This window comes from Rhineura floridana, chromosome 3 (genome assembly GCF_030035675.1).
Source record: "Rhineura floridana isolate rRhiFlo1 chromosome 3, rRhiFlo1.hap2, whole genome shotgun sequence".
Taxonomy (NCBI): Eukaryota; Metazoa; Chordata; class Lepidosauria; order Squamata; family Rhineuridae; genus Rhineura; species Rhineura floridana.
The window spans coordinates 143,997,046-144,010,020 of record NC_084482.1 but is presented as its reverse complement, the minus strand read 5'-3'; the positions used below and the strand labels follow the sequence as shown (position 1 = coordinate 144,010,020).

Genomic DNA, 12,975 nt, shown 5'->3' with positions numbered 1-12,975 from the left:
AAAGCACTTTGCATCTCTGGTTTTGGAACTCATAATTTTATTGATTTCCAGAAAGAGGCATGCTTACATTTTTTAATGACTTTTCATTTTGCCCTTCCTCCAAGGATCTAAAGAGGCGGGTATACATAATTCTTCTCCCCCGCCCCCGTACCCTTAGGCTGACTGATTGTGAGTAGCCCCACAACCACACAGCAAGTTCTGTGGCAGAATGAAACTTTAAATGTTGTTTACGTGTTGTTCTGTTGGTTCAGGGCTACATTTTGTTGTAACACTGGGATCAATTTGATGAAAGGCAGGTTTATAACTATAAGGAAATAAATAAATATAAGGAAACAAAATAGACACCTTCACTCTTTGCAAAACAATTTGTGCTTCTCAGGTTTAGACTCCCCCTTGTTTCTCAACATCTGCATAAACACCCAGTTTGGAAATCACTGTGCAAGAAGCATTACTGCTGATCTCCCATATCTTTGGATTTACATGTGAAAGAACAAGCCTTTGATCAGTTGGCTAGTCTCATATTGTTCTACGGAAAAAGAAGAAGAAAGGAAAGACAGCCTCTTTTATATTGCTGACAGCCACTCATAAAATGATACTGATCCTTCAAGAATGCTTGGTACTAAAAATGTCCCTGTTCTTTGGTAGGAAAAATGACAGCACAGCTCTTTGAAATTGCAGAATGATATTGTCATAAGTTAAAATTTCATGTGGCAGAAATTCAGAACCTTGAACAAGATGGCAAACATATGCATGTCTAGTTGGAAGTAATTCCTACGAAATTCAGTGAGACTTATTCTCAGGTAAGTGTCTGTTGCACTGATGATCTTCAATCTTGGGTCCCCCGATGTTGTCAGACTACAACTCCCATCAACCCCAGCCAGCTTAGCCAATGGCCAAGGATGATGGGAATTGTAGTCCAACAACATTTGGGGACCTCCCAAGGTTGAAGAACAGTGTGTTATAGGATTTCTAACTGGTGCTATTTACAAACAAAGGGCTGTATCAAACAAGTTCATACTCAAGGTGGACCCATTCTAATCAATTGTCACAACTAACTTATGCCCATTGATTTCAATGAGTAGGACTGATCTGGATAAAACCCAAAGTATTTCACTACAACCAAAGACACGGCTACTATGTTGTCATTTCACAGGTACCATTTTGTTGTTTCCAATTCAGCACTTATAACTCAACCCAAAACTTCAGAATAACGCTTGTGGGAAACACTGAGCCTCTTCCACATACTGACCAGTAAGGGTTTTGCCATTTGGTTACAGTTTCTAGAATTGTTGATGGCGCCATTAAAATAGTTTCTAGCTGGACTTGGGGGTCAGGGTATGGTACACAATCTTTTTCTTGGAGGCCTGTTGTAGAAATGTCTTTCTGGTTCCACTATTCTCTTCGTATATTTGCATATAAATCCTACATTACCCCCACTGCATCCTCTCAATGTTTCTGTAGCATATTACTGGTCACTCATTAAAAAAATACAAATGTTTGTGTCATTACATGTTCCAGTCAAAATATATTAAAGGCCTTTTTGATGAAGGAACAAAGACAGCTTATCCTTATCAACTGTTCCAGCTCATCGCTAGTTCTGTCTCTGCTTGGCTGTGGAAACATGCAGCAGGTGGCTTGATATGTCTTGCCCAAACATCTAAGTTGCTCTTGCATGTCGCAGAGTTGCCTCAATATGGTGGGCTCTCTGGGACCAATTTGTGATAAACATAGAGCTAATGACCCAAGGCTAACAACGTTGACAAATGCAATGTGATGAGGCAAATAGATTTTAGCTAGGAGGCAGTGAGAAAATGTCTAACTGTTTTGGTTGCGCCCTTCAGGCGCTGTCTAATGATGATGATGATGGTATCCGGCAGAGTCCAGCCAAAACTAAGCACCTTTAAACACCATTTACTTCCTTGGGAAAGTAGTACATAAACTTACTACAGTCGGGTGTAACGTTAAGAGGTCAGCCAGGGAGATTGGCATTCAATTCCCTTAAAACGGGTGGGGAACTGTTGTCAGCCTGAGGACCATAATACTTTCTAGACAACACTCTGGGGGCCGCATGTCAGTGGTGGGTAGGAGCAGAGGCAAAAGTGGGTGGAGCAATAAGTGGTATTGCCTTTGCACAGTAGGCACCCCCGCTCTATCCTGGGAAGCAAGCAGCATTACAGAGTTTGACACATTCCAGCCAGACAAAAACACTCAAGGGGAGTGAGAAGCAAGGCTGGTGAGGGGTGTGGCCTGAGGAGAGTCGAAGGGCCAGAGAAAGCGCAGTGGAGGGCTGCATTTGGTCCCCACATCTGAGGCTTCCCATGGATGCCCTGAAGTACTGTGACTCTGGTCAGTCACCATGTCTTAACATAACCCTAATTTACAGGTGTGATGTGAAGGTATATTGGGCACATGTACACCCCCACATGCTGTTCTGAGTGCCTTGGAGGAAAGGTACAAATAGAATAATTATAATGCTGTCCCACTGAAATAAAAAGGTGTTTGTATAAAATTACAACAATAATAAAAATAAAAACCTATAATTTTATTTAATAAATAATAATAATAAAAAACCCTATAAACCAAGAATACTTTTGGGGGGAGGACTGATGATTTAAATCATTCTCTTATGCACTCTGTGCCTCAGGCGGTAGCAATGGCTAGCAGCACTTTTTAACAGCACCATTCTAACAAGATTGCAATCCTTTCTTTCAGGTGTGGAAATGCTATTGCTCGGGGGTGACGCACTGTTCAATCCCTGGCGGTTCAATCCCTGGCATTTCCAGGTTGTTGTTATGTGCCTCCAAGTCGATTACGACTTATGGCGACCCTATGAATCGGCGACCTCCAAGAGCATCTGTCATGAACCACCCTGTTCAGATCTTGTAAGTTCAGGTCTGTGCCTTCCTTTCTGGAATCAATCCATCTCTTGTTTGGCCTTCCTCTTTTTCTACTCCCTTCTGTTTTTCCCAGCATTATTGTCTTTTCTAATGAATCATGTCTTCTCATGATGTGTCCAAAGTATGATAACCTCAGTTTCATCATTTTAGCTTCTAGTGATAGTTCTGGTTTAATTTGTTCTAACACCCAGTTATGAAAAGCTGCCTTCGGTCAGTGTAATTGAGCTAGATGGACTGATGGCCTGCTCAGTAGTATAAGGCAGCTTCCTGTGGACCTAGCAATGGTCATTCATGGCCTTATAATCTCAAGGCTTGCCTAGTACAAGGCAATCAGAATTATTCTGGCCTGAAGACATCAGCATGCTTTTATGTGTGTCCTCATGTATTTATCTGTCATGAAAATATATAACTATGCTCCATGTTGGTTGCCTTTTGGGCACAATTCAGGGTGTTGATCTTAACATTTAAATCCCTAAGTAGCATGGGGTCTAGAGGCCACTGCACCTTCTATCACAATACTGCAACAACCAAAATGATGGAGGGAGCCGTCTTCACTGCACCATCTAGGCTACACCATACAATAGTAGGCATTCTCTATGCGGCTGCTCTCTATCTCTGCCAGTGATCCGCTAAAATCTGACCATCACAACAGAAAAGCAAAGATTATTGTTTCAGACACCAGGATCATACTCATCGAGCCAGACTGACAAAATGGTCTACAATGCAAGAACTTCACTTAAATTTGGCTCACACAGCAGTAGTGGATATGGGATTTCTACATGCACACCCTACTTTTGTGTTTGTGGCCGTATTTGCTGCTGTCACTTAAATGCGCATTTTCCCCACACCTTTCTTTTTGTTGATCTGATAATCAACCTTCTGAGGAAAGGCCATTTCCAGTTTAAAAGCGGCACAGCGCTCTCTACAATGCAAGCTAGGGTAATATAAACAGATGGCCCTGTCCTGATTTAGCTCAGCCCAAATCAGCCTAGTTTTGTGCAGGCAGGCAGGCATGTGGTGGTGAAAGCTACCAGGAGGAGATTATCTTAGCCTTTCCAAGGCCCTGAATTAATAATGACAAATTCATTAAGAGTTCACTCATGCCCTTTAACCCTGAACTCAAAGCCACTCTCCTGTTCCTTCTACAGACTGAATGCCTCTTGGGAAATAAATGAAGCTGCATTCCTAACCCCACTTATCTGGGGGTAAGCCCCATTGAATTCAGTATAAGCCCCACCCAAAGAACAGTGCATATTTTCAAGTTAACGTGTGGCTGCAGCTCAGCCAGCCCATCATTCAGCTGACAGTGATGCCAAGGATAACTCCTAAAGGCAAATGTAAAGTCTTCAGTGGAAAGTCTAGATGTGTCCCTTTGCAAGCACCGAGCCGCCGTCACCAGAGCCACGTGACTGACTGAAGCCCCCTGTGGGGAGCACACTGTGTAAAGGCCCCCTCGGGGTGATCTTGCACCTGGTGTTTTCCTTACATGCGTGTAAAAAGCCTCCGAGGCGCCCAGTCGCGTGTGCAGATCACGCAAGCCTGTGTTTCGCTGCCAGGTCAGTCTGGCGAGAGCGGCCATCGAGCAAAACAGAGGCTTGCCTGGTTTTCGCACCTCACCTTCCCCCGGACGACCGTCCGCCACGCTGCGAAGGGGGAAAAGCCAGACGGGTTGGTGATACCCAGCTGCCCAGGCCTGGTTGCAACAACTGTCCAAGGGCGGGAGGAAGAGGAATCTTTCCGTCTCCACGCAGGCCCCCTGAGCGTGTGCTTTGAACTCGGACAAGACGAGCCGATCTTCCCATCCGACGCGGCTCAGCGCTGCTGATCTAGCTCAGGCGGTTGGGGGAAGCGGGCCAGAGGCGGAGAGGAGGGGAGGGCGGGGTCTTCAGGTGCTCAGCGCCGTCCTTGGCTCGCGGCGAGCCAGACGCTGGAGGAGAAGCGGAGCTAAGTGCAGGCGGCAGTCGAGGGGTGGGGGGTGGGGAGAGAAGTGGCCGAGCGCGGGGGCGATCCTGGAGTGGGGGCGGCCAGGCGCAGGGCGGAGCAAGGCCAGGACCAGGAGAGACCCCTTTGCAGAATCCTCGGCGAGGCGCGGGGACCTTCCCTCCTCGGCGATTCCTGCATGCTCGGGGAAGCACCTGGATCGCTCCGCCTCCGGAGAAAGCAGGCAGAGGCCAGCGGGGAGGAGGTCCCTCGCCTGCTGCTGGTGCTGCTACACCTCCCCATTGGTCAGCCCCACACCGCCTCATCCTCCGGGTCAGGAACTCCGAGGGTCGCCTGAAGGGACCAGCGAGGGAGCCATGCAAACGGCGACCGCCTCGATCCTCGACGTTTCAAGGACGGTGGTGATCCGCGAGGACGGCAACCATGCCCAGAATAACTACACAGGTGAGGAAGGAACCGCTGCTCGGGCGGGGGAAGGTGAGGATCGCCTGGAAGGGAGAGGGCTGCGCTGCGCGCTGCTTGGGATTGACGGCACGGGGGAGAGGCGAGCTCTTGGTTTCTATGGGTGAGAAAGCCCCAGCAGGTGTAGTGGGTGGGATCTGGGGTTTGGCAGGCGCCGCGAGAGAGGCTAACCCGCTCTCTCCTCCCCAGTACACTTCTCCTCCCTTTGGGAGTACTCGTTACTCTACTGATGCCCCCAGGATCCATGTGAAAAGGGAGGGGTTCATGTGGAAGCCCTGCGCTTCCAGTGTCTGCCTTTCTTATGATGACACGGTGCCGAAAGACACTCTGCAGGTGTTAGGTGGCATTCTCCTTTGGACTATTCCTTGGTATGCCCCAAACCCGGCACTGAAATAGGTTCCGGGACTGGTTTCCTTGATGTCATAGCTCAGGAGCCAAGTGCAAGCCACGAATGAAAGAGGCTCCAAGTTCAGCTTCTGGCATTATCTCCACTTAAAAGTTAGGAGGATAGGTTAGATCTTTGCATGGAGAGCTGCTCCCAATCAGGATATGCACTCCTGGGCTGGACTGACCAATGGGCTGAGTCAATATGAGGTTAGCATAGGCTCATGGTCAGGAAGGTCCTTCAGAGGCTCACTATTCCAGCCCTGCAGGGCTGTTCATCCTCAAAAGGCTGATCAAGTTATCAATATTTTTCCAGCTCTGTAACATGTTTGAGGAGCAATTGCTTTTCAGTTGTTTTTGAAGGGCTGTTGCTCAGTGGCAGAGTATCTTCTTTGCATGAAGAAGGTGCGAAGTTCAATCCCCGACATCTTTAGGTAGGGCTGGGAAAGAATTCTGGCTGAAAACTGGAGAGCAGCTGCCAGTCAGTGTAGACAGTACTGAGGTAGATGGAACTTGCTGTTTCTATCTTATTTGCACAACAGGTCACATTCTTATTTTATAGACTAAGGAGACATTCAGATATAGTGAATAGTCTGTGAGATCATCCCAAAATTCAGACAGAGATCTGAATGCAAATCCCAAAGGCATTTAAGATATTGTACACTCCATGTCTCCGGCACACCTTTTCTCCTATATGGGAAACATTTCACTGCAGTGACATACATTTTTTATTGCGCTTTTGGTTGGTTGAAACATATGGAGAGGCTCCCAAGTCTAATATGAAATATGAGTGATTCACTCAGGCTGCATTTTTGGGTAACCCATATCAGATTGTAGGTTTTAGGTGCAGTAAAATAAGGTACAGGGTAATAGATCTGCTTGTGCTGTAGCTGGGGAAGGGGAAGGAACGAAGTTAATTTAGGGCCAAAATACACATTATGTGAGGGATCCATGACTTGATTTCCCAGTAGTTTGCTCTTGCTTTAAAGTGGGAGAGGGGCCTCTGAAACCTTTTCCTTGCACTATTTTCCTGCTCAACTCCCCTTCCAAAAAAACCCACAACCCCAAGTTGGTGTTAGCCTACTGGAGGACAAATCACAGATACCTCCCCCCCCCGTGAAGTTTACAGCAGGTTGGAGAGCATGATTTAGAATGAGAAAATGGTGTGTGTGAGTGTGAGTGAGAGAGAGAGAGAGAGAGAGTTATGGACAACCTGCCCAGTGCCACTGCACCACTCAAAATTGGAGCCTCCACAGCTGCTTTAATGTAAAAACAAAAATGATGGGGAATCTAATAATAGATCTTTCACATAATATGACATTTGGCCTTTAGTTGATCTAGGAAATATTTTCCTCTTCTTCATCCTCAGAGGAAGTAAGTTGTTTTCCATTTGGGTGCTCTTCATGATATCCTGAAGCATTATATAACTCAGCTTTATATATGATATACCTGATACTAAACATATGAAGCTTGTTACCTATTCTGACTTGCTGCTTTCACTTCTGTTTGAGCAGAGCCAAATGTGCATCCTCTGAAATAGACTAAAATTGTACTGTTCACTTCAATCTTGCTGCTGTATCACTCATTTTTTGCTTCCTTTAGAATTCTTACTGTAAAGAGAGAAGTGATGTCAGCTGGGGTTATGTGGTACGCTGGCCTCATGCAGCGAGAGAATGTCTTGGCGAGGGCACTTTCCATGGTCATTAACGGAACGTGCTTGCAGACGCACCATGCTACAGAGCATGGGACAATAGTATATATTGAAAGTCAATAATGAGCTCCTTTATACTGATGCTGTGGTGCCGCTTTCTTGAGAAGTCATCCATTCGCAGCAATGAACTTTATTTCTTTTCCCGTTTAGCTAAAACAGAGGATTCATTGCACTTTCCAAACTGTAACTGGGGGAAAAAGCCTTCTGGGCAGTTCACAGCGAGGATGATAAAACAAAGCAGTTTCCTGAGGTTTTTTGGTATCTGGAATTTCAAGTGCACTTTCATGGAGCATCGAAACAGATGGGCACAGGGTGGGCCAGTCTTTTTTTTAGCAGCACCCATCTCAGTATTGTCATAGACTGAAGCAAATGTTTTGCAACAATTTTTGACTTTAGTGCAGTTTCAATTTTGGAGTAATCATTCCATCTATTCTGATGTTCAGAGGTGTACGTTGTGGCTTATGATGCCAAAACAGCACCATCCATACACAAGAGGTTAGTATCGGGGAACCCCTAAGGTCTGCAGAAGTATAAAACAATCTTTTTTGGGAAGTGGGGAACCCCCCAAACAGTCCAATGTTTGGGTGTGTTCAGTGGTCACTGAATACTGACTGCCAGTTGGGGGCAGGGATGGAAAACCTTGCTGCAGAGGCAATGGAATGGAGCACTATGAAGGAGGGCATGGCTGGCTGACTGAAATAATCCACATTGCAACATTTTGTTGCAGGTCCCACTTGTCATTTCATAGTAGCTTTTTAGCAGCCAGCTTTTGTAACAGACGTTTAGAAAGGCTCAGTTGTGTTGGGATAAATGGATTGAAAAGCTGTCAAGACTCTACTCAGATGAAAGGCTATGGAAAATGTTCACTGATTGCTTAAGTCTTATAAAGGAGCTTTTCAAGTTGTACATTTTTTGCAAAGCCACAATTGCATTTCTGTAAAATTAAAAATGATATATTGCAGGAGAATTCCACAGGTGCCTGGTCATGTAAAAATTTAATGCTGCCTACCTATTTTACAATTATTTTTGCAGCCTTGATAAATATGAATAACAGGGTGGCCTTCTGTTCTACATTTACAGCCTAAACATATGCACCAGCAGCAGAAGTTGCCCGTGTAACATATTGGTTTCGGAACAGCTCCACTATGCACATCTGTCTTTCACTGCCTTCTTTTCAGTAGTCTGTTTTGTTGCAATGCTATGAGAAATGTAATCTCCCCTTTACTCACATAAAGCCTGATTCTGTGGGCTTTACTTGACTATTTATGGCACAGTAGTGGACCACCAAGGGAGTCAAAGAATGACCTGTTCAAGGTTGGATGCCTCTCTGAACCCATCCAGCTTATCAGTCAAGAGTATTGAGAGGCTAACAATTGAACCTACTGAGTGACCTTATGAAAAGTTGCATCTCTTTCTGACATTTAAGCCCCACTCTATTTTACCTTCATTCATGAAACCATTCAGACAGAAGCATACGGTGGTGGGCATCCTCCCAACTAATCTCCAACTAATGTCACACACCTTGAATCTCTGAGTATAGTCATTAGCTCTTCCTGCCAGCTGCTTCAAACTTCATACAAGAAAATGGTTTCTCATCTGCTGTCAAGCTTTGAAGCATTTTGCATCACCGGCCATATATCATATATGTCTGTGCACCTGGGGGTGGCTTGAACAAATGCGTTGGGCTTGCCTAGAAGGAACTGTTGTGTTCTTCAGGCAAGTAGCCTATGGCAGGTCTGTGTCAGTAACGTTATGCTCACCACTCTTCTCCAAGTGATGAGCCATTCCAGATGTGTTGCATTTACCGAGGTTTGGTTTCTTAGAGAATGAGGTCACAAGAGAGTGTTAATGTTTTGTAGTGTTTGGGTTTATTTACCAATACACAGGTTGGACTTAAGGGGGAAGCATAGCTCAACACTTTAAAAACAGCCAACATCCTTATCCCATATCAGATCTCTTTTCATTATGTTTTAGGGCTGGGGTGGGAAACCGCAGGCCTGGGGGCCAAATGCAGCCCCCCAGGTCTCTCTATTTGGCCCTAGAACTATAGTCCCTCTCTGCGGGCCACCACTGGCCCTGCTTTGCACCCTGAGTGTTTTTGCCTGTGTCCTTGAACACTCATAATAATTCCTCTTCTTTGTCTGGATGGGTGATAGAGAAGGGATATGTGAGTGTGAGCAGAAACTAGCCAATTGTACAATGGTCAGATTTGCATTTGTTGCTCTGCCCACTTTTGCACATGTCCGTGGCCACCAGTGGCATGTGGCTCTCAGAAGGCAACACAGAAGGGAATGTGGCCCTTGGGCCAAAAAAGGTTCCTTTCCCCTGTTCCAGTGTATGCAATTCCTTTACTTTTTTTGCATTGCTGTAAGTCTCCTTCAGACCTTTGTAGTATAAGGCAATGAATAAAATAATAAAAGACATCCAGCACTCCCACAATGCTGTTAACTTACAGACACTTCCAACCTCTCTTTCTCTTTCAAAAAAACACCCTACAGTCTGTAGACATATAGACCTATATGACCCATATGTCTCTCTCTCACACAGATAGACCTATATGTTATCGTCCATACCTTGGGGAAAAGGTATGCCTTAACCATTTTTGTTCTCCCAAGCTTTTGGCCTTTAATTTGGAGGATACTTATGTTTGTGACCTCTATTTTTGCTCATCTTCTTAGTGGGGTGAGTCGAGTTGGATCTGCCATTTTGTACATAGCATTGATGACAATTTTAGGGTTTTTTACTATTGTTTTTATGCTTGGTTTTAATGTTTGTTTCATAAGTTGCTTTTGTGAAAAAGTAGCTAATAATAATAATAATAATAATAATGCTCCCTACTCCCTTTTCTGATCAGTTTTCCCTATTCAGAACATCCCAAAGTGGTTCTGTATCAAGAAGTAATCTTCTAACAATTATTTCCAATGGAGACACATCACCTGAATATTCCCAGACTATTAACATTCCTTTGTCAAGTCCAAGACTCTAGTCTTCCTATTGCAGCCTTTCCCAACCAGTGTGCCTCCAGATGTTGTTGGACCACAACTCCAATCAGCCTCAGCCAGCATTGCCAATGGTCAGGAAAGATGGGAATTGTGGTCCAACAACATCTGGAGGCACACTGGTTGGGAAAGGCTGTCCTATTGCTTTAAAACAGGGGTAGCCAGTCTGGTGCTGTCCAGATGTTGTTGGACTACAGTTCCCAGCAGTCTTGGCCAGTGGTTGTCCAACAATATCAGGAGGGCACCATGTTGGCTACTCCTGCCTTAAGGCAGTCCACATTGATAGTTCAGTTCACATGAATCTGATAGTAAAACCAATATCAGTAACTTATTATGGCAAATTTTAAAGGAGCTGTGTATAGGGAACCTTTCACTTGTGGAAGACAGTAATGGTATGTCGTTCAGATATGTAGCAGAATGGATGCCCCAGATTTTTTGTTATAAAATAGTGGAAGCAATCATGTCAGGATTGAGATGGTGTGTGAGAACTCTTAGAAATTCAGCTTCTCTTTGCTGAGGGGCTGGACAACTAGATAGATTATCCAGGAGTTGAGTTATTATTTGAAAAGCCTGCAGGAGCCATAAAGATGTATTTGTGTGGAAGAAGGTATACACACACATATATCCCTGAAGTGACTGCATGGAAGCTCATCTGTATAAAATGCCTCTGGTCATTAATCAAATAATTTACCTGGCAGCAATTTATATCAGAAATCTTACAGATATAAAATTATTCCATGGCTAGATCCTAAAAATCCTAAAGACTAAGCAGACTGGACAGGTATTTGGGGGTATTTTGTGGGGGGGAGGTGAGGGGGAAAACACAATCTTACCTACTTCCTAGTAAGTGAAGGCATCTGCTTCTGACCCATGATTTGTTCCCTTATTTAGTGTGGGAAATGAATACCCAAAGTGTACACAATTGTACTATGTATTAAACGGCAATAAATGCCCCCTCTCCTGGCGCTTAGTTGCTTAAAAGGTTTAGAGCCACTTTACTAATAGGCATGATTGAAAGGGGCTGGAGAAGAGGGGCGATTCAGAGACAGCCATAATGAGGTGTTGTCAGAAGAAGGGTCTGTACTGAAGCATAGTGGCATAGGTGTGTGTAGGTGCTGGCAAGGGAAGAAGGAAAAGAAGTTCAGGCCTAGAATGGATGAGCACAGGGCACTGTAGGAACCTGGAAGGGATGTCCAGTGAAGTTTCTGAGTTAATGCTGGGGCTAGAAGAGGGGAGAAATTTCAGAAAACATTAGAAACCCTGGTCTTCACAAAGCATAGCGTAGGAGCATAGCAAGCTGCCTTCTACTGAGTCAGACCATTGGTCCACCTAGCTAAGGATTGAGTACACTGGCCAGCAGTGGCTCTCCAGGGTTGAAGCAGGAATCTTTCCCAGCCCTACCTGGAGATGCCGGGGATTGAACCTGGGATCTTGTCCATAGAAAGCAGATGCTCTGCCACTGAGCCACTGGCCCTTCCCCAGAACGTGCATGTTACCGCTGCCACATGATTGCCATGGAAAGCATTGGCTATGCAGTTCCTCTTCCTCCTCCCCATATTGTTTACAAGCCCAACATATAATGTGACCTTGTAACATTGATAGTTTCCTTGCTCCTGCAAGCAACAGTCAATGGAGTAATGCGTGATCCCAGCCTAAAGAATCAATTCTGAGATTTACTACCAGCAAGTGAAGTGCTTAGGATGAAAGACTATCACACCAATTATGCCAACACTGCAGGGACATTATATTATATAGTCATTATAGCCAAACATTCTTGACATGATCTGGAAGTACATCTATTGCATACGTGGAGGGGGATGGTGCACACTGCCCTCATCCCTACCCTTCATGTGTTCCTTGTTTGTGACCAGAGCATCCTACATATTGTAGCTTTTTAACGTGTGGGCTCTGTACATGCAAGTTATATGCCACTTATGGGGAACCTGTGGTCCTCCAGATGTTGTTGGACTCCTTTCAGCCCCAGCTAGCATGGCCAATGGTCAGGGATGATGGCAACTGTACTGTAATGATATTTGGAAGGCACCAGGATCCCTGTTGTATGCTTGTAGACTCTGTTCACAAAGGAACAATGAACACGTGACGGTCAGGGGTGGGGAACAGCAGGGAAGTCCCTCCCCCCATGCTGTCATTGTTCACCATTCCAGTCTATGTGGATAGAGCCACTGTTCTAATAATTTAGAACTGGCTTGTCGATGGGATGAACTCTCCTTAGGACACCTATAGCTGCTCTTCTTAAAGCAAGCAGTTTATCTGAAAGCCAGTTCTTTATCCTGCCCAGATAATCCAGCAGCTGTAAATATAAAGAAACATGAGACTTATTCCTGTCATTTCTCTGTTTACGGCAAAGGCCATTTACCTTCTGGTTTCCAGTGCAGCTGAGAGACCCTGTTTCACTGCAAAACAACGGCCGACAAAAAATTAAAAACACAAAAACATTGTTTCTGTATTAGCAGGAGATTGGATTAGATTATCTTTGAGGTCATTCCAAATCCCTGATTCTCTAATCATTCCCAGAAATCACCAGTCATTTATAACAGAGAAATTACAGCGGCAAGCAAAG

At 44.9% G+C, this 12,975-nt stretch overlaps 1 protein-coding gene across 1 annotated transcript in view; it reads left to right on the top strand.

Moving 5' to 3' along the window:
* Nucleotides 1-4,948: 4,948 nt before the first annotated feature.
* The window catches only part of SUSD3 (sushi domain containing 3), a 79,587-nt gene continuing 71,560 nt past the window's right edge, over nt 4,949-12,975 (top strand). The window contains exon 1 of the mRNA XM_061622012.1: nt 4,949-5,282. Coding sequence (XP_061477996.1) covers nt 5,195-5,282 — 88 coding nt within the window. The 5' untranslated portion in view covers nt 4,949-5,194. The remainder of the gene's footprint in view (nt 5,283-12,975) is intronic.